Raw genomic sequence first — 22,175 nt, 5'->3', positions numbered from 1 at the left:
AATGGACTCTCCCAAGATGAATGTGATTCCTTAACCCGATTCCCTAGTTGTATCAGTGAAGGATGTCCAGCCATGATGCCAAACCCCTTGCTCACAGACATATAGGTGTTTCTGTTCCATAACGCCCTCAGGTGGAGAAGTACTCCTCCGTGATCTGCCACTTTCGTGGCTTTTCCTCAGGGCAGCCCTAGCACAGTAACTTTTGAAAGCAAATGAAGGTGGAGATAAGAAAATAGATGATGACTGAATCAGATAGATTTGCCGATTCAGGTCAGGGCAGTGTCTTGAGTCAGAACCTTCAATCTAAAATGTGAAACTGGAAATTCCCTGGTAGTCCAGTGGTTAGGACTCCGTGCTTCCACTGCAGGGAACACAGGTTCAATCCCTTCGGGGAACTAAGAACCTGAATGCCATGTGGTGCAGCCAAACAAATGAGCTAATAAATAAGTAAAATGTGAGACCGTCCAGTGCCTCCTCAAATTCAGTGCCTCCTAATGCATTCAGAAAACTTGGGAAACAGGTGTGCTTTAAAGAACAATTTTGCCCTCTTGCCCCTGTTCTTTTCCAGAGCCTATCCCTGCCTTCTCCTCGTGGCAACAGGAGAGCGTGGACGCTGACGAAGCACACCTCTCCCCGCAGGCCGGGCGCCTGATTCGGCAGCTCCTGGAGGAGGACAGTGACCCAATGCTGTCCCCCCGCTTCTATGCTTACGGGCAGAGCCGGCAGTACCTGGACGACACAGAAGTGCCTCCTTCTCCCCCCAATTCCCACCCTTTCATGAGGTGTGTTTCTTTGTGTTGCTGAGGCACAGAGGTTCCATCGTGTAACTTTTAAAGGGAGAGGAATGTTACCCATAGCTAGTCATGTTTTTCACTAGGTTGTAAATGTATCTCCATCCAAGTGCACAGGCTCTGTTGTAACTTCACACGTGACCTGTGACCCGACTACAGCATCACCAACTGAATCTCCGTTAGTGCCTCCTTCCCAAAGCTCTCTCAAATTTAGCTGTGAAGTCCACCGTGCACATTTCAGTCCTAGCTTTGCCAGGCGTAAAGGCGAGCTGGAGAAGATTGGACGTGTTTAAAAGGCAGGATATATAGAGCTGAGGGTCACAAAATGTGATCGCAGTGGGCTTTCTTTTATTTGAGAGGATAAGCACCCCCCCCCCCCCGTACCACACCCCTCGTCCCCCGCGCCCCTCGCAGCAGGCGGTGACCACTCCTGGGAAGCTGACCCGCCCTGTGCCCCTCACAGGCGCCGCAGCTCCTCTCTGGGCTCCTACGAAGATGAGCAAGAGGACCTGACACCTGCCCAGCTCACTCGAAGGATTCAAAGCCTTAAGAAGAAGATCCGGAAGTTTGAAGACAGATTTGAAGAAGAGCGGAAGTACAGAGTGAGTGCTCACGGCTTCTTTCTGGACCCTCCCCGACACGATGCCTCAGTGCCTCGACTATTCAGAGAAGGGATGACAGTTCACGGAGCTTTGTAGGGAATCACGAAAGGCAGTAAACGCTGAGCAATGAACCCTGATAAACTCCAGTATCGCGTGTCAGCATTTTCCTTGCACAGGAAAATATCCTGTGCATATCCTTACAATGAATTAAAGGCTTTCACATTTGTCTTGTAAATTGATCAGTGATCAGGGATGGGGAAAATCATTAAGTGAAGTATTTTGTTTGGCTAAAACTTAATTCAGAATTATCTTCTAAAATTTAACTAATTCTGATCTCATTCTCCTCTCAGCTCTGTCCTTAGTATTTCCTACAAGAATAACAAAAAGACATGTTTCACAGTGGTTGTTGTGTAAAATATCATATACCCCACTGCTTTCTACCCTGTTAGGCTGAGAGGTTGAACCCTACAGATAATGGAAAAGAGGTCATAGACTCATGGAAGTCCATGACCCTAACGACCCAGCATTTTGTCTCTGAGGATTTCTTTGAAAGCATAAAAAATAACCAGGTATAAAGAAGGATAATGGAATTCCACCTGTGAAGTTGCTCTGATTAATCACAATTCATTTATTATTCCAGTGAAACTCAGCTTTTCCTTGCTGTTTAAAACAAACTGATCATCAAACTCTTCTGTCTCCTGCCCCAATTCCAAAACATTTACTCTAGATTTCCTTTTTGCAGCCTTCCCACAGCGACAAAGCAGCCAATCCAGAGGTTCTGAAATGGACAAATGACCTTGCCAAATTCCGGAAGCAACTTAAAGGTAGGGAAAGTTCTAGACCTATGTCATGGTCTTCAGAGAACAAGCCAAGTGCAGAAGCTGTGATCTCACTGCGTGCTGAGAACCACTTACCACTAAAATGTTCCAGGAAAGACTGGTTCCTTGAAGCTGACTCCCAGGGCCCTCAGCATTCAGGGCACACTTTCTCTGCATCCTCCCATGGCCTCCATCACAGGGAAACCCAGATCAGTTAAGATGCTGAAAATTCTGCAGAATTTTTTTTTTCCCCTAAATAACTAATCTAAGAATGATGGTTTCAATTCAACACTTATTAGGAACCTATTTAATCCAAGGTGTTATTTGCTATAGAGTTAGGAGACAATATAGAGACAGTAATGGCTATGAAAAGAATTTGGTCCCTGTCCCTCCCAGAGCTTGCTGTCATTTAGGACACAGAATCATGTAAACAAAGGAATAGAATACAAAGTGAAAATAATTCCAAAATGAGATATTTACATCATATGGAAAAGATTGGCCAACATTTGGGCGTTAGACCTGCAAATACCTGTAAATGTTATGGGATTCAGTGTGGGAAGACATCAGCCTCATTCTGAGAACAGCCTGCAGCATGGATGTTAAAAGAACTAAAACTTTCTCAGGAATTAGGGTTAGGAAACCATGCCAGATAATACAGGAAAACATTATCATTTTCTTAAGTTTAAGAAATAATAACCCAGGGATTTCAGCTAATATTATAATTAGATGCTTTCTGGGAGGAAAAAAAAGACAAGACTAAGCACTTGTTAACAGCAAGGAAAACAATCTGGGTTCAGCAGATGTCAATTCCCATACATCTCCACCCCCAAATCTTTTCTCCTAGAGTCCAAACTGAAGATATCAGAGGAGGACCTACCCCCCAGGATGCGGCAGCGAAGCAACACACTCCCCAAGAGTTTCGGCTCCCAACTTGAAAAAGAAGATGAGAAAAAGCAAGAGCTGGTGGATAAAGCCATAAAGCCTAGCGTGGAGGCCACACTGGAATCCATCCAGAGGAAGCTCCAGGAGAAGCGGGCAGAGACCAGCCGTCCCGAAGACATTAAGGTGTGATTCTGTGATGAGCCCGAGAAACTGCTAATCCCAAACCATTCCAGTCACTGTGGCAGGGCGGCAGGACATGCCCCGGGGTCCCAGTGGGGAGGGTGACGAGTCACACCTCTTTATATCTCCCTCACCTTCCCCTTCCACACATTGAGACTCCAAAGAAGCAGATGAAACAAGCTCAGAGTGCTTTTTAACTATAGGTCCTTTGGTTTGGACTGCAAATGGAAAGCAGGAAATCCTGTTGTACAGGTTACAGAATGGACTTGTTTCAGTTAAGAGACAGTTTGGTGACTCTCTGAGATAGGAGGATTAGAGACAAGCCTTTGGGAATGTGTATCCTGTAACCGTATTCGCCGCCGGAGTCATTAGGCTAAGCCCCGTGCACCTCACGGCCTTGCTGATCCCAGTCCAGCATGCCTTTGCCACCACATGGGAGAAGGGAGCACTCATAGGTGATGATTCTGCTGTGCTGTGCGTCAGGAACAGCTAATTCCGAGCTTTGGATGGAGCTAGGGAGAGCTGTTGTGTAAACATTCTTTTTAACCTTGCTTTGGGAAACTTCTTTAACTAAATAAAGCAGTTGCGATGTTCACAAATGTTTTCCCCTCTCTCATTTCTCTGTCCTTGTGTTTATACAGGATATGACCAAAGACCAGATTGCTAATGAGAAAGTGGCCCTGCAGAAAGCTCTGTTATATTATGAAAGCATTCATGGACGGCCGGTATGTGAATGCACTGAATTTTCTTTTTTTTTTTTAAGTTATTTTTTTTATTGGAGTATAATTGCTTCACAATGTTGCGTCAGCTTCTGCCGCACAACATGGATCAGCTGTCTGGACCCAGATATCCCCTGTCTCTTGAGCCTTCCTTCCACCTGTCCCCTCTTCCCACCCCTCTAGTTCGTCACAGAACATCAAGCTGAGCTCCCTGTGTTATAGAGCAGCTTCCCGCTAGCCGTCTGTTTTACACCTGGTAGTTTATGTGTCAGTACGATTCTCTCTGTTCGTCTCACCCTCTGCTTCCCCGATTGGGTCCACAAGTTCATTCCCTATATGTTCCCGTCCTACAAATAGGTTCATCAGTACTGAATTTTCTGACTGGGGTAAATTACCAGGCTTTGAAGTGGATCTTCTGTGTTCAGTATTTTACAATTGAGGTGTCCAGATACTTAGATTACTAACTATATATTTTCACCAGAACTAAGCTTTTTGAAGCCTAAACCTATGATAAGAGTTCCACTACCTATTAAGTGCTAAATTTAATTAAGTTCCAAAGAAAAATCAGTTTGCAACTGAAATGTAGTCTCTAGTGTCCTGCTTCGAGTAGAAAATAGTGGAGGGGGGTATGAATTAGTACACAGAAGCCGAGAGTGAAGGAACATGCCTGCCCCTGAGTCTGCCCCAGTAAGCTATCATCACTAGCTCTAGGCATACTTATCCATAAAAGGAAGGTGCTAAGCTCGAGTGATCTGCCCTAAAATTCAGTTTCTTTTCAGTGCAGTTTGCAACCCGTGTTTGCTGAGAAGTTTCAGCTGCCATACAAAACTAAAACCGAGAGGAATCTAAAATATGGCTTTAGAAGCGTTTGAGGCGATTTGTTATTCAGCAAGCACATTTATCTTCTGCTTGCTGTTAGTCCTGGGGGAGACAGTAGTTCAACAGGCCTCCGCTCTATTCCTAAGGGAACTCGTGTAATCTGATCTCCTTGTCAGTGACTCTTAGTAACCTTCTGTTAAGAATGCTGTCAAGAACCCAACAACACAAGTTCTTAAGAGCAGGTGTATAGAAGCCGGAGGTGTATATTCACAGATGGACTTTTATATCACCAAAATGCACAGACCTCTTTTCCAGTCTGTCATAGCTATGTAATGGAGAGAGTCTTTGCATCACAAATACGCTCTCTTAGATGAAGAAATTTCGAGAATAGAGCACTGGACTATAAGAACTGTGAGAGTAGGGATTCTGGGGTTTTTTTTTTTACCTAACAGTAAACCTGGACCTCAGCATCTAGCATGAGACCTGATGCAGAACATGTGGCCAGTTATCTGTCTAATGAGCCTACCTGGTATTTTGATTCTGAATTTATTAGGTTTAAATTAAAAAAAAAAAAAAAGCTGGAGTTGATGATTGATTTTGCTGGCCTGTCCCTACAGTGGAAAAATACTGGCACTCTGGGATAATGGTCATGTTTCAAGCCAACTGTTGTTTTGGATTTTTTTAAAAGGCATTGAACCAAACAGTAAATGCTCTGGAGCTCAGATGTATTGTGAAACTTCGTCCTTCTCTTCTGGGATATTCAGAACTTGCGGAGATAGAACTAATCCTCTTCTAACAGAGAGGAGAAACTCCTTCTCCACTGAAGACTCAGCGCCTTTAGGTGTCAATCTCCTCAAGCCCCCAGGCAGGCCTCTGTGAAGGAGGTGGGGCCCGCGTGTCTGCCTTCTTTTCATGATATGGATTCAGGGTATGACAGAGATAGACTCCTTTAAAGACTGTCAGCTGTGTTGTAGTCTTCAGCTCGCTGCCGGAGCAGGGGGCTGTGTGCCATGGTACTTATTGCTCCGAGGTGAGCACAGTCTCTCCTCCTGTCTGGACTGTGGCAGGCAGCAGGCCCTAGGCTCGCAGTGTGTGTTGAGTCACTCAGATGTGTCAGAATCTTTGCAACCCCATGGACTATAGCCCGCCAGGCTCCTCTGTCTGTGGAATTTTCCAGGCAAGAATACTGGAGTGGGTTGCCATGCCCTCCTCCAGCGGATCTTCTTGACCCAGGGATTGAACCCAGCTCTCTTGCATCTCCTATCATGTGCCACCTGGGAAGCCCTAGATTCAAACCCAGCTCTGCTGAGACTGGCTCTGTGTCTCTGGGCCTCTTAGGTAACTCGCTGAGCCTCAGTGATTTGTCTGCGTAATAGATGTCTGTTACCATAGGTTGTCATGGAGACTGACATTACACACACACACAGACCTGTAGGCTGTCTGGCACTTGACAGAGGAAGCGGGGCAGAGTGGCTTTGCAGGGAGTTAGGTGGGACTCCTCTGTAAATGACAGGTTTCTCTTCTGGTACTTATAGGTTCTGCCCTCTGCTGTTTACTTCCTATTAAATAATTGAATCAGGAGAAATGTACAATTTTTAGCTCTCTTACCGATAGGAATTTGAACCATTAATCCTTGGCCCTTTCTTTTATCATTCTTGCAGATGAAGGAACAACATTTCTGGGCCTGGATTCTAGCATCTCACAGGTCAGGGACACATGCTCCAGGAAGTTTGAGTGTCATTTATTTCTGGTCCCAGGTCGGGCTCTCTGCCTCTCTCTGGAACCTGATACTCCCGCCTCCTCAGGAGAAACAGAGTACACTTGATATCTTGCCAGTCTGAAAACCAAAGAGTGAACTTTTCATTCTTAAAATCTGTGATGTTGCCATGGACGCTGGACTTAAGAATAACATTTGGGCAACACTCTTCTTAAAAGAAAAACACAAGTACTCCCAGAGCTATGCTGTCATTACAAACCTTCGCTTTTTAGAAATGCAGGTGCTCAGAGCCTGGTGGATTTTTGCTGAGTCTGTAGATTCTGATATAAAAGGACACCAACAGTCAAAATCACCGGCCAAAACAGTTATCTGCTGCTTCTGTACATTGCTTAACAAAGTTGTTTGCTTTAACGAGACACCCTCCAGACAGACTGACACATGTATGAAAAACAAAAACACAGTCGTCTACACACCAGCACATAATTCCCTGTGAATTATTATTAAAATGTGTCCTTTTCAACATGTAGGGGTCCCATCAGAAGACCACATCCCAGAAGTACAGCACATAGCTGCAGCCCCCCTATGACCCCTTCTGCAGACCCAGATGATGGTGAAGAGGAGAGAGCGTGGGTGCATCTGCAGAGCTTCAGGGTTCTCATTGATACATTTCAATCTTGTCTTTTAGAAACTGGGGAACTAAGCGGAGCATATCCTGTTCAAATTTAAGTCCAGATTCTAAAGCCACATATAAATGATATCATTTGTTTATCTGTTGGTTGGGAAGATCTGATCTTTGCCCAGTCAGCCCACTGTTGTTGCCTGATAATAAAGGAGGGACAGTCACCATTTTCTGAATCAATGGGACAAAAATGCAGCAGGTATAAAAATCCATCTCCTTTACCTTCTCCCACTGGCAGTTTTATGACTCAGAGGTACCACCTCCACACACAGATTCGGAATATTTTTTGTTTTACTAAGGAGATTCTGACTACTGAATTTCTTGCTATTGCTCAGAGCAAGAAATCTCTGTGAACTCAATATGGCAGAACTCTCAGCTTGGATGCAGAATTTTTATCTCAAGATGAAAACAAGATTCTTTATCTTAAGATGTCATCTGTATCTTAAGATGACAATTCTTTATCTTAAGATAATCTTGGCCAAACTCTGTTAGGGGAAAATGCTATACTATGACTTCTTTGGTATGTCTTGTGGTTACTGTGTTAAGATCCTCCTTGCTTATTTGTTATTGTATAGAAAACTGGACTGAGAGTCAGTCCACCCCGTTCTTGAACCAGCTCAGTTGCCTTGGGCAGATCATTCCTGAGAGCTCTCCAGTGCTTAGTTTTATCATATTAGAAAGTAAGACTCTTCTAGCTTTAATATTCCATGGTTCTAATGTTATCTATTTCTTCAAGTTAGAAACTTCATTCTTTTTATCTTTCACCTTTGTTATACCATTCAGCTAACAGCAACCAAATCAGTATTTCTGTAGAGAAGCTTTATATGAGGCTAAGACGAACACCATCACAAAAGATAAATGTGTTCACCTAATCAGGCTTTTGTGATTTCTGTCTGAGACTGCCCTTACTTAAACATGGATAATATTGGCTGGTGTTCCCGTTGTACTTTGATGTATTATCTGAGGCTTATACAGCAACCAATTAGAATAGTAAGAGAACAGTAGACAAAGATTTATTTGCATCAGAAAACAAAGATTTAGTGAAAGGTGCTGCTTTCAAATCCATTAGATCTGCATATCCTAATTTTTGTGTTGTTTTGACTTGTGTACAAAATTACATTTTAGTCTTAACCCTATTTGTACACATTGAAAGCCATTCAAAAGTACCACTTAAATGAAAAATTAAATAATGAGTTGAAGCAGGAAGAGTGAAATTATGTTGAAAAGACTGTATACTGTATGCTTGGCCTAAGGTCATTTTCAAGCAATTCAGGATCATGAAGATTTTCTAATCTGAATTCTACACTTTGCCTATCAAGAAACTGAGGCTCTGAGAACTTCACTGGCTCCTTCTAAGGCCTGTTACTGGTTTTAGTGGAATCCCTGAGCAGCTGATGACTGGAGAATAAGAGATGTCAACTTCTGAACAGTTTTCCCACGGTCCAGTTAATATCAGCACCCCCTTTTTAACAGTTCAACCAATGGGCTGCTTTGTTTCTCTAACTGTTGGTTAGGTTTTGACTCTGCTCTCAAATCCAGCACTGATAATTACATGAGACTTGGCTTGATAATGGGTGAAAGTTGTATTGAGTTTCAGTATCACCATGCCTTTGGCTTCAGGCATTTATCATGAAAATAATTCTAGTGTAAATCAAGTGGTATTCTTTCCAGACCTAAAGATCACTGATTTTTTGGTGTTTAGATAGCTCTGTCAAATGCCAACACTGACTGACAGGTATCTTGATGAGTTTTGACTCTTCATAGTCAAGAACTGGACTTTATCTGATCTCTCACAGGTGATTAGTTCTAAACATCATTAATTTTTTTAACTGTTATATTGGAGTATAGCTAGTTAGCAATGCTGTGATAGTTTCAGGCGGACAGGAAAGGGACTCCGCTATGCATATACATTTACATGTATCTGTTCTCACCAAACTCCCCTCCCATCCAGGCTGCCATGTAATATTGAGCAGAGTTCTGAGGGTCATTAATTTTTAAAAGGAGCGATTCATAGAAAATCTAAATATCAGTGTTATAAGCCAAATATGGGCTTCCCAGGTAGTGCTAGTGGTAAAGAGGCTGCCTGCTAATGCAGGAGGTAAAAGAGGCGTAGGTTCGATCCCTGGGTCGGGAAGATCCCCTAGAGGAGGTTATGGCAACCTACTTCAGCAGTCTTTCCTGAGGAATCCCGTGAACAGAGGAGCCTGGCGGGTTACAGTCCATGGGGTCACAAATAGTCAGACACACTGAGTGACTAACCAGTACCACAAGCCAAATATTAATGTAGGCCAGCTATCCTCTTCATCTACTCTAACTAGAAAATTTAGTTTTCGCACAAAGAATTAGAAAATCGATTCTGTCGAATTTTCCGTATCTGGCTAATTTTAGCAGTAAGTCTCCTTCCAAAATCCAAAGTCTCCTTTCACAATCCAAAAATGTTTCTGTGAAGCAACTGCAGTTGACCCTTGAAATAATGCTGAAGTTGGGAATTGTTCAACACTCAGCATAGTTGAAAATCTGAGTGTAACTTAGAGCCAGCCCTCTGTCTCCATGGTTTTGCCATATCCAACTTTCTGAATCCATGGATGCAACCACGTGGTAGATTACATAGTAGTACAGTATTTACTGTTGAAAAAATCTGCATATAAGTGAACCCATGCAGTTCAAACCCATGTTGTTTTAGAGTCAGATATAGTAATAGGATGCTAATCCTCAGTGGGGAAATGCTGGTTCCTTATTATTTTTATTTTTCATATGTCTTTTGGTCACTAAATATCTATTGTTTATCTTACACAGTAATATTTCACCACATGTCATATGTTGACGATTAGGATGTACCTTAATCTCATATGCAGTATATTTAGTGGGTACATCTTGTATTAAAAAAAATTATTCCTTGTGTTCCAGTCCTAAGTTTTGTCATTTTACATGTGAGATTATCCAAGTCATTTATTTCTATTCCTCACACTTATTTGTGGCTATTGTTCAACTTCTCTTGAAGTATAAGTACAGAAAAGAACCTAAATTTTAATTATATATCTTGGTAATTTTCACAAGATAGACAAATCCGTGTATTCAACCTCCTGATCAACAAATTTAAAATGGCCCACCCTCTGAAAGCCCTTATCATGTCCCCTTCTAGGCAATACCATGACCTTCCACCCCACCAGCAAAAACTTGACTTCTAACCTTATAGATTTGATTTGCTTATTTTTGAACTTTATATAATTAGGACCTTACAGTGTATATTCTTAGGTGTCTGGCTTGTTTTTCTTGGCTTTATTTTTTTAAGATTAATGCTGCATACAGCTGTATTCGTTCATTTTCATGGCTGTGTAGTATTCAGTTATGGAAACTTAAAATACTTATTGATTCTACCATTGTTGGGCATATGAATGGTTTCCAGTTTGGTGGTGCTATAAATAGTGCTGCTCTGAACATTCTTTTATGTGTGTTTTGGTAAACTTTAATCCAGGTTTGTTTGGTGTGTGCTTAAGGATGGAATTGATGAGTCATATGTTTAGCTTTAGGAGATACTGCCAAATGGTTTTCCAAAGTGTTTCAGTCTTGCCAGTACTGAGAGAGAATTCCAGTTGCCCAGCATTCTTTCTGACACTGGACACTGTCTTTCACATTAGCCATTTTGGTAGGTATGTTCTAGTAATACCTGTGGTTTGATCTTCACTCTTTTTTTTTTTTTTTTTTTTTATGAAATAGTTCTTATGTTCCCTTCCAGTTCTAACAGTCATACTTTATGAAATAACAAATGTAAAACTCCTTTTACTATGACAGATAGTAAAAGCAAGAAAATGCCGCCTCTTGATATTTTGGTAACAGAGAAAGACAGAAATAAGTTGTTATTATTATTGCTTATGGCAGAAAATAAATCCACAAGATGACAGTAAATAAATACCACAAGATTGGCAGTATCCTATCTTGGCTTGTGAGATTTATCCAAGGTTCACTTATTGTTGATCACTTTGAGAAAGGCAAATAAAAAAAGGCAGCAAAGGGTGATCAGTTCATGCATTATCCAGACTTGTCTTCAAAGTTGAAGGCCCATAAGAAAGATGGTCAGATACAAGCAACTCCTGCAGCTCAATTCCAGAAAAATAAATGACCCAATCAAAAAATGGGCCAAAGACCTAAACAGACATTTCTCCAAAGAAGACATACAGATGGCTAACAAACACATGAAAAGATGCTCAACATCACTCATTATTAGAGAAATGCAAATCAAAACCACAATGAGGTACCATTACACGCCAGTCAGGATGGCTGCTATCCAAAAGTCTACAAGCAATAAATGCTGGAGAGGGTGTGGAGAAAAGGGAACCCTCTTACACTGTTGGTGGGAATGCAAACTAGTACAGCCGCTATGGAAAACAGTGTGGAGATTTCTTAAAAAACTGGAAATAGAACTGCCATATGACCCAGCAATCCCACTTCTGGGCATACACACTGAGGAAGCCAGATCTGAAAGAGACACGTGCACCCCAATGTTCATCGCAGCACTGTTTATAATAGCCAGGACATGGAAGCAACCTAGATGCCCATCAGCAGATGAATGGATAAGGAAGCTGTGGTACATATACACCATGGAATATTACTCAGCCATTAAAAAGAATTCATTTGAACCAGTCCTAATGAGATGGATGAAGCTGGAGCCCATTATACAGAGTGAAGTAAGCCAGAAAGATAAAGAACATTACAGCATACTAACACATATATATGGAATTTAGAAAGGTGATAATGATAACCCTATATGCAAAACAGAAAAAGAGACACAGAAATACAGAACAGACTTTTGAACTTTGTGGGAGAATGTGAGGGTGGGATATTTCAAAAGAACAGCATGTATACTATCTATGGTGAAACAGATCACCAGCCCAGGTGGGATGCATGAGACAAGTGCTCCGGCCTGGTGCACTGGGAAGACCCAGAGGAATCGGGTGGAGAGGGAGGTGGGAGGGGGGATCAGGATTGGGAATACATGTAAATCCATGGCTGATTCATATCAATGTATGACAAAACCCACTGGAAAAAAAAATAAATAAAATAAAATTAAAAAAAAAAAAAAAAAAAGAAAGATGGTCAGAGCTAATACTGTTACCCTTCCTCACATCTGTAAGCCTTGCCTTATGTGTACAATGGAAATAAAATGCAGAAGAACAACAGTAAACTTGAAACAAAGATACATCATCTCTTACTCCATTTTAGTAAACAAATGCATACTTATGAATTTGGCATACCTGTCTATATTTGAAATATTCTTTCACTCATTTTGCAGACACTTATGGGATATTTTTATCATATCAGCCAGTGAAATAGTTACCAGAACAGTTTACAGTTCTGGAGGCTGGAAGCCCAAGATTAAGGCACTGGTGTCTAGTGAGGGCCCACTTCCCAGTTCATAGCCAACCATCTGTCTGCTGTCCTCACATGGCAGAAGGGGTGAGGGAGCTCTCTGTGGCCACTTTTATAAGGGCACTAATCCTGTTCATGAGGGTACCATCTTCATGACCTAGTCACTTCCTGGAGACCTCACTTCCAAAAACCATCACATCGGGGATTCATTTTCAACTTATAAATTGGGAGTTGGGGCATGGGGGCAGGTGAGTTGAACATAAACATTCCATCCATAGCAAAGCATATGTGAATTATAAGATACACAGGCTGTATTCGGTGACTCAAAGGAGAGAATGAGCAGGTCTCCCAGAATGGGGCGTGTTGGAAGAAGGCTGCACAGGGAGAGAGGTGGCTCTTGATCTGGAATTTACCAAACCAAAGAGCAGAGAGGAGGCCACTCGAAGACAGAGGGAGCTAGATAAGGAGGTATGACACTGCCTCGTTTCTTTCCAGAGCTTGAGTTATAATGGGGACAAGGAGAAGCTGCAGGTGATGAGGGGCTTCGAATACTATGCCAGGGAGCTGGGCTTATTTTCTCCCCATTGTCTATTAGAGTTGGTCCTTTAAACATTTTTGAACCCTGAGCCAGATTTTAGGGACACAGAGATGAGTGAATCCATGTATTCTATCAGCATGTATTCCTTGAAAGCCTGTTTGCTTGCATTTGTCCCTAAAAACACAACACAGTTCCATAGGGGAGAGAGACATTTTTAAACAATGATCACAGAACTGCAAGGTAAGTAGTATAATAGAAATATTAATATATGCTTTCTTCTTCCCAGGACCTAGAAAACAGTGAATCATCTGGAATTCTGAACCTTCCAGAATTTTAAATAGAAAACTAATAATTAAAAGGATCACAGTTTTGAGGAAAAGTAATACTTCTGAGGGAGTGATTTCACGTGATCTGCAGCCAAAGTAGATATTTTAAGTTTTCATTGACTCATGGTATCAGTTTAAATAAATTTTACAAGAGTGGTGAGTCTTCAGTTGAATCACCTGTTCTTTCTCTGAGTCCACAGCATGCTCGGTCAGCATGGCCCACAGGAGCAGGTTTCTCAGCTCTCCTGTTCTTGCCTTTCAGGTGAGCAAGAATGAGCGTCAGGTTATGAAGCCACTGTACGACAGGTACCGCCTGGTCAAACAGATCCTGTCCCGAGCCAGCACCATCCCCATCATTGTGAGTACCCCACGCCCGGTTGTTGACTGCCTGGCTATATTATTAGGGCACTAACTTGCCTTCTCATGAAATAACAGTCTTTCGTAGTTGAACCTGCCATTAGTATCAGTGGCCCCTAAACTTGAGGGATGAAAAATTTATCAGAGACTTCTGAGGTGACGTTTGCCAAGAATGAGCAAGTCTGAAGCTGACGGAATCTGTTCCGCTCTTAGGTGCACAGCTGTGGCCGTACGCTTCCATCTGACGTGTGCTGGGTCAGCTCCCCCACACTTTCCTTAGAGACAGAGCATCCGGGAAATGGCTGCGCTTCCCCAGGGGCCACTGCACCCAGAGTCCCTCTCTGGCCCTAGGGGCCTGGTTAGTGTTCTTCACTCGGCCTCCAAGACAGAGATCCGCCCTGCTGGAGTCATACCCAGGGAGAAATCCTCTAAGGAACTCAAGAGAGGGAACCGCTTCTTTTTGGAGATGTAGGAAAGAGTGAGGTAAAGAAAAGGGAAAGCAGCTAGCCGCTGTGAACCGTGTTCAGTGGCCTCCATCCTTGGACTTCACTGCTTTTGGCCTCTGAATTGGGATTTTGTCAAGAGGAGGGAGCAGCGACTGGCCCTCAGTTTAGGAAAAAGCCTTTCGGGCACTGGCCAGCTTGCCCCATCCCCGATGTCGGCCCAGCTGGCGGGGGTAGTGGTCCTGCCCTGTCCATCTCGTGGGGGGACCTCTGCCTCGGTTTCAGTCCTCTTATCTCCCGGGACCCTGGGGGCTTCCTCTGTTGGCCTTTAGAGTTTCTAGCCAGCAGACACGGCCTTGCTTTTATGTTGTTGCTGAAATGCATATTCTTTTTAGCTGCTGCTCTTCTATTTCTGCTTTATATCTTGTTTATTTCTAGGCCCAAGTTGTGGTCCTTGTATGTCTTTTAACAGTGTATTTGTGCAGACAAACAGAGGAGGGTTCAGGGACCTCAGTCAGGTGTGTTTGGAGAATCCTACCTTTCTAGAAATTTCCTGCAGAATAAATCAGTAAACTAACCAACAAAAGGGTTAAAGTTAAGGAACCCTGTTCATCCTCCAGTCAGGAGCCCTTAGTGGCCTGAAATAGGGTGAATATGCGGCCTCTGTCTGTAACCTTTTGCATCACTTGATGAGCGTGCATTATTATTAGCTGTTCTGGAAGCTATGGTGACCAGGAGGAAAGAGGGAGGAGGCAGGAGTTTTTCTGTGTGTTTGGTTAACATCCTTGCTCCTGTGTGGCCTCTGGTTGGTGGGGTGGGCGGGCAGGCTCTGAAGTGAAGCAGCCAGTTGGAGGAGAACTTTGGTTTGTTTCTGGTTTTCTGCCATGTAACCTGCCTATTAACACCTGTCGCAGGGTTCCCCCTCCAGCAAGCGGAGAAGCCCTTTGCTGCAGCCAATTATCGAGGGCGAAACTGCTTCCTTCTTCAAGGAGATAAAGGTGAAGACCGCCAGCTGCTAACCACGTGCTACACCTACACCAGTGTCCCCCGCCCCCAACGTCCCTCCCGGGGAAGGAAAGGCGCTGTGATTGCGCCCCCTGGTGACGGCTTCCTGCAACCTCCCCTAAAACTCAGTAGCTGCTTCTAACCAACTTCAAACAATCCTCTTTAATTTATGTTATAGGCCAGCTGATCTCCTTCGTTTCATTTCATTCCCTCACTGTTTTGTACGTTGCTGTTTGTTTGCTTTTTACTTTGCTTGTGGGGATCTGTCTTGTTTTACAGTGTTTTTGGTTTTGTTTCCCCTCAGAGGAATGGATTTTCTGTACTCTGAAATTTTGTCAAAATAACTCATTGGATAACTTTCTTTTTAAAAAAATCTCATTTACTGAATTTATAGAAAAAGCAAAATTAACAGAGGCAATATATGTAGCCTGTGATAAAAAATAATGATTTTCGAGATAAAAAGCTTAGTTTTCTTTGACAGATTTGCGGGTATAGTTTTATCCACTCTCCTCCCTCTTGCCTTCCCCCTGGCACATTTCGTCCTTGGTGCAGATTTCATAATCTGTTCTTGATCTGTGAATGTAGGCCTGTGACAAGCAGTCGACTAGAATATACGCTCTAATCTTTTCCCCAGCAGTAATCATGGATTGTATACAGATAAATCTTGTCCTCAGTGGCTACTTTTTGCTGGAATAGGGGTACCCTCTGTGTCCAGAGAGTTGTAGAGATCTAACTGGCCTGGACTAGAATCAACCTCTTGAATATTTTTGTTTCTAGACAATTGCACACACTGTCTGCCATACGCAGGGCTCTAGAGATGAAAAGACAAAGATTTTTAAAAAATCAGTGATTGTTTTTTAGCAGTTAAGTCAGCAGGGGGAGTAAAACACCAAGCAGAAGTGAGTTTTAAGAGTTTCACTTTTGTCATATTTCGGTGACAACCTCAATCCTGGGGTGTCATTTATTTAATGAACTTAGAATTATTTCAAAATGTGGGGGCCTTGTTCCCATGAGAACCACTCCATTTTCTTGCCTGATTCTTCCACTGTATTTGAGGTAGGGAACCAGAAGCTACAAAGCCATCTCTTCTCTTCACTCTGTTCCTTTTCTTACCTCTCAGGGGTCTTAACTACCTCATAGCCCTCACTTTAAGGTATTAGACAATGATTGTGCTCCCTATCCATATTCTTTTTAACAGAACTTATTTATAAAAAATTCTGTAAGTGTGAAATTTAGGCAAATATGCTCCATTGTATCTTCAAAATTAGAGCCATTTTCTCACAATAAGACTTGATGTTAATGAAATAAGACAAATTTTGTCTAGCTGATCATTTCACACAAGAATTAAATCACCATAATTGAAAAAATGTGGGTGATTGTGTGCGTGAAAACCAGCATATTTCTCTTAGAAGCTTGAGCTAAACTACTCCTAGATAAAAATGTGTTCTTTAACACATCCAAAATATGACACTTAATAATTACCTCATGAAACAAATGGTAGATAAATGAATTAAGCTCTTTTTAAAAGAGGATGTCCTTCCAAATCTTATCCTTTAGCTTATTTTTTTCACGAGTATGTTTTGGCCATAGCTCTTCTACTGGCCCTCATGATGGTCAAAATTTCAGATAATTTTGCAATGATTACATTGCTCTTGAAAATAGTGTTGTCCTTTAGTTCATTTTGTCCCAGTTGGCCATGTTTATCAGCCTGAATTTGGATTGTATTAATTCTCAGCACTTCTGACACATTTTAGAATTTGGTGTTTGTATGTGCAGAGAAGATTTATTTAAACTGTTTGAAAACTGTCCCTGGTTTTAAATGCTTATGGGAAGGCACCAGCTGTGTGTGAAATAGCTAAAAACTTACTAGTTTTTATAACTACCACTTTTAAAATGATCAAAAACAATATAGTAATTATACAATATGTAATTTTAGAGTGTATAAGTTTGATAACTGTAAAACATCATAATTAATGAATATAATTATTACTGTGTGACTTTCTCCTTAGGGGCTTAGTTTTACCTCTGGAGCAATGTGGGCTAAGCATACAGCTTCTTCCTTGAGAGCACTTCCATATTTATAGCCACCTGCCCTGCTCACTCCCACCCACACCCTATGAACACTCTTCCTCTAGGTTCTTCTTACTCTTTCTCGTGTGATCTGGGCTCCAGACCTTCCCACAGTCCTGTGGCTCTGCTCTCTACGCGCACACACCAGTCTATCTATATCCCTCTTAAAAACTGATACCCAAAACTGAATATTATTCTAGTGGTTTAGCAGGACAGTGGACCAAGGACTAACCCTGACCTTGATCTAGATGACTAAGGCTCTTTAGTTCTCCAAGTCTATGCCTACATGACTGTCAGCGTGCCATGAGTTCATCTTAGTCTTTCTAGGGCAGGGTGTCTCAACCTCAGTACTGTAAACATTTGTCCCAGATAACTCTTGGTTGGGGGGGGTCTGGCCTCCCCCACCCCAGTTTAAGAACCAAAAATGCCTCCAGACTTGGCCAAAGGTCCCATGGGGAGCAAACCTGCTCCCAGTTGAAAACTATGGCTTGTGGCCCCATCTGTGTTGATTTATGTAATGCCCAGCTTCCTTTTCCAAGGATTGCTTAGTGTCCATGTGTCCGGATTTTTTATTTTATAATCTAATTATAGGACCTTGACTTTTTTCCAGTTTCTTACTTTTTGTTCTTCTATCCCAGCCTTATGAAATAGATTACATCTAGGTTTTATATTCCAACACACTTACCCACTGCGTCATCTACACATTTAGTGACTATCTTTGGTGCCGTATCCAAGTGGTTGATAAATACTGAAAAGGCTGTCAGGTAAAGCCTCCCTGCTCGAGGCTTCCCTGCAGATTCACATCAACATTGCAGCGGCACTCTGCATAAATGTTCATAGTCAGCTTTCCTTTCACAATCATTGTCCCTCATTCTTTACGGAAATCCAGATATCCTGCCAATCCTATCAAAAAAAGGAAAAATGGCTAGCTTTCCTGATTTGTGTTCAAGAAACCAGTGTTAGTCACTGTTGATCACTGACTCTTTTTCAGTTGCTCATGTGTTATCTAGATGTTGATACCTTCTAGAATCTACAGTATCCACAGCAACCTGATGGTCTTATAATCTGAAGATCAGTTTTGCTGTTTCTTTTTTCCTGTGTTTTCCACAGCTTACTGAGAATAGCTTGTGTAGCTTTGTCTCCAAAAACATTGATTCTGTCTTCTGTGCAGGATATAGTTTCCCTTTGTTGAGTTCTCTCAGGACCTTGGGATCTGATTGATAAAGCTTGGACCCCTGACTTCATTTCTTATCTGTCTCAGGCAATGCAGGAGACCAGGGTTCGATCCCTGGGTTGGGAAGTTCCTCTGGAGAAGGGAATGGCAATCCACTCCAGTATCGTGCCTAGAGAATTCCATGGACAGAGAAGCCTGGTGGGCTACAGTCTGTAGGGTTGCAAAAAGTCGGACACGACTGAGCAACTAACACACAGAACACACACACACACACACACACACAGGCTTTTGTATACTCTTGGTTTAAAAGACTTTTTTAATGTGGACCATTTTTAAAGTCTTTATTGAATTTGTTACAATATTGCTGCTTCTTTTTTTTTTTTTTTTTGTTTCTTAGCCACAAGGGATGGTGGGACCTTAGCTCTCTGACCAGGGATCGAACCCACACGCCCTGCACAGGAAGGCAAAATCTTAACCACTGGACTGCCAAGGAATCCCCTAATACACTCTGAATAGAAATTTATATTTCTCTCTTAAAGCTGAATTACTGAAATAACAGGCATTTATTGAACACCTAATATAGGCAGACATTGGCCGAGTTCTGGGGACAGCAGTGAACGATCCCAGATCCCAGATTCCACCCAGTTTCCCTCCCCGCCAGGGAAGGGAGGGGAAAGAGGCTAATGACACTGTCCATTTGCCAGATGTACCTGGCCAAGTACCCTACATGATTATCTCAATTGTTATAAAAACGGTGTAGCGTGGACCTGCCACTTCCTTAAAAAAAAAGAGAAACACTTCAACTATTAATGGAAAAGCCACTTTTACCCTGTAAATTTTAGAATGATTTTAATTTTTAAAAACAAATAATGAAGCTTTTACTTCTATAGATCAAGAAAAGAGACTGAAGATCCAAAGTGACAGCAGAAAGAATCCAGGAAGGCCACCTAGTTTTTGCCAACTTTACCTTCATGTCTTCATAACAGTAGTTTCACTGTAGCTGTGTAGTAGTCCTTTTCTTTTGCCCATTTGTTTATTCATTCACATGACTTCAGAGGCACCACCATAAACATACCAAACTCTGTGGAAAGAGAATCAGCACACACACTTTGCCATGAGCAGTGAGTGGCTCCTCCTGACAGCCATTGGCTGCCCTGGGCCTGAAGCCGTTCATTTACTGATGTTATGATCCTGTTGTTCATGTAGCTGAATGCCTAACCATTTTTTTCAATTTCTCAAGATATTAGGATATTCTTTTCTGGTCTGACTGCACATTTTGACAGTGAATTATTTCCTTTAAGATCTTTCTTTCAGACTCTGACATCATTTCTTAGACTCACGTAGCTTTAAACTGACACCGACATATTGTCATTTGACCTCATTATTTTTCTAACCACATTTTTATCTAGGTAGAGAATATCACATCTTTCTTAGAGTCTTGGATGCTGAAAAATACAGCTGTGGCCCTTAGAAATTCTTTGAAAAAGAAATATTTCATAGTCCAGTAATGGAAAGATAAATGTTTCGATCTTCTCAAAAGTTTCTTAAAATTTTGTTGATCAAGCAACCACAAATATTTCATAACCTCACCTTTTATATAGAAAGGATGTATTGTTAAGTTTCTGAAATTCTTCATAGCTTAATAAAAATAATTCTGAGACACTTAAGTAGTGAAATCGTTAAAGCACTGATCTCTGGTGGTGAATTTTATTATGTATTGTCACAATGCTGAGAATTTTTAGATTCATTTGCTTCATTTGATTTTGAGTATAAATTCTGATGACCTTTTTCCTTCCTACCCTCGGCCTTGACAACTGTTAATTGTACTGTATAGTAATTTTTTATAGTTTTATAGTTTTTTTTCCCCTCTTGAGTAGCTGTGTTTAGTGTTTGTCTTATTTTCTGTGTATATATAGATATTCAATAACATATCCATCATGTGCATATGTGTTGCTAAACATAGATATGTAGAAGAAACTGTATGGGGTCTGGATAATTAAATGACTATGAAATGATACTAGTAGTGAAAGAGGGCCTAAAAAAGTAACAGATTTTTATTAGGGTTGCTGTGTATCTCCAGGAAGAAGAGGAGGGTTCTGAAGACGATAACTACACAAAGCCAGACTTCATGGTCACCCTGAAAACCGATTTCAGCGCACGTTGCTTTCTGGACCAATTTGAAGATGACGCTGATGGTTTTATTTCCCCAATGGATGATAAAATACCATCAAAATGCAGCCAGGACACCGGACTTTCAAATCTCCATGCTGCTTCAATGTATGTTGTTTTGGTGGTGTTATTAGAAGGTTATGATCAAAATAATTTTCTGAAATACTATTTTACCCTTTCTACTTAATGGCAAAACATAAATGACTTGCCTAGGGTGTATCTCTGTGCATAAAACAGAGTTTGTTTATTTATTTAACTCCCGGCTCGTTGTTTTTAGAAGCTTCATCCCATGTTATCTGAGGGAGCACCTGAGATCTTGCTTAAACAATGGGAAGGTCTCTTGTAAGGGCATTGTGTGTTTCTGTGTGTTTCGGCTCGCCATTTAATACACACTGCTGGCATTTCTTTCTTTCAAAGCAAAACATAACAGAGTGCCCTGGGATTTCACAAGCCTGAAGAATTTATAAGTAGCAGAAGCCTCGGCATCCATTTCTTTGACCCGGAGCTCCCTCAACAGTTCTGCATTTATATGCTTTTCCCATTCTCTACAACCCCTATCTAGTTGCACAATCACTACATTTATAACAATTCAGATATAACTCAATTTTCTTGAAATTTTTCTGCCCCTCTTAGACCAGAACTCTTGGAACACCTTCAGGAAATGAGAGAAGAAAAGAAAAGGATTCGAAAGAAACTTCGTGATTTTGAAGACAATTTTTTCAGACAAAATGGAAGGTCAGGGCATGTGTTTTTCTTCCCCTCCCCCTCCTCACACGCAGCCCTCTTTTTGCTCTGTCACATCTGCGCAAAGCCTCCCACCTGGGAACCCCCCTCCCTGCTTCCTGTAACCTGGCCCTTGGCTGTGTGCCCAGGGCTCCTTCGAGGCTTACTGTGAGATGGTGAAGTGTGTGTGGTCCTTCAGGAGGAAGTGCTCCTTGGATAATATCCAAGGCTGATACAGATTCAGCTGACATTTCTAAAACTAACCTGTCACATCAAATTCTAATCTAAGAGGAGCAGAGTAAAGCTAAGTTTCTAGTGGACAGCCCTGGTTTTGATTTCTGGTTTTGTTTTTTTAACCTTAATAAACTTGAAGGAGGAATAAGGAAAAGGGGTACTCTAGATCTTGCTGGTTTTTAAGCTCATTTTAAAAGCAAAGTTGTCAAGTCATGAGAAATACACCAGAAGCAGGAAGGCGGCCTGACTGATAGGGTACCAGTGAGTTTTAAGATGTAATGTTATCGTCATAGAGCCTTATGCTGAGGGATAGTCCTCTGTGTTTGCAAGTGACCACACACAGAATGTCTTACTCAGGTCACAGCAGAAGACAGGGTAGACAGAGAATTGGGTTTCCTTCTTACACTAGAGTTTATCATTTTAAAATGTTTTATTTTAATCCAAATTATTTAAACAGTATAAACACAGTTTCTCTTTAAGTCCCCTTTCATAATTCTCAAAAGAATTAGAAAATAAAAATACCATAAAAATTAACTTTAATATTTAAAATTTACTGTATTTC

At 41.7% G+C, this 22,175-nt stretch overlaps 1 protein-coding gene across 13 annotated transcripts in view; it reads left to right on the top strand.

Moving 5' to 3' along the window:
• Positions 1–22,175, top strand: part of FAM13A (family with sequence similarity 13 member A) — a 316,062-nt gene that overhangs the window by 287,767 nt on the left and 6,120 nt on the right. For 11 of the 13 annotated variants that reach the window (XM_043438910.1, XM_043438899.1, XM_043438898.1 and 8 more), the window contains 9 exons: positions 569–782; positions 1,255–1,393; positions 2,136–2,217; positions 3,056–3,276; positions 3,915–3,998; positions 13,701–13,796; positions 15,153–15,236; positions 20,568–20,764; positions 21,290–21,391. In XM_043438910.1, the coding sequence (XP_043294845.1) occupies positions 569–782; positions 1,255–1,393; positions 2,136–2,217; positions 3,056–3,276; positions 3,915–3,998; positions 13,701–13,796; positions 15,153–15,236; positions 20,568–20,764; positions 21,290–21,391 (1,219 nt within the window). The remainder of the gene's footprint in view (positions 1–568; positions 783–1,254; positions 1,394–2,135; positions 2,218–3,055; positions 3,277–3,914; positions 3,999–13,700; positions 13,797–15,152; positions 15,237–20,567; positions 20,765–21,289; positions 21,392–22,175) is intronic. The other 2 variants (XM_043438900.1, XM_043438908.1) reach the window with 1 other exon arrangement.

This window comes from Cervus canadensis, chromosome 19, assembly GCF_019320065.1.
Source record: "Cervus canadensis isolate Bull #8, Minnesota chromosome 19, ASM1932006v1, whole genome shotgun sequence".
In the NCBI taxonomy this organism is placed as follows: Eukaryota; Metazoa; Chordata; class Mammalia; order Artiodactyla; family Cervidae; genus Cervus; species Cervus canadensis.
The sequence above is the reverse complement of the archived record's forward strand: the minus strand, read 5'-3'. Positions and strand labels throughout refer to the sequence as shown.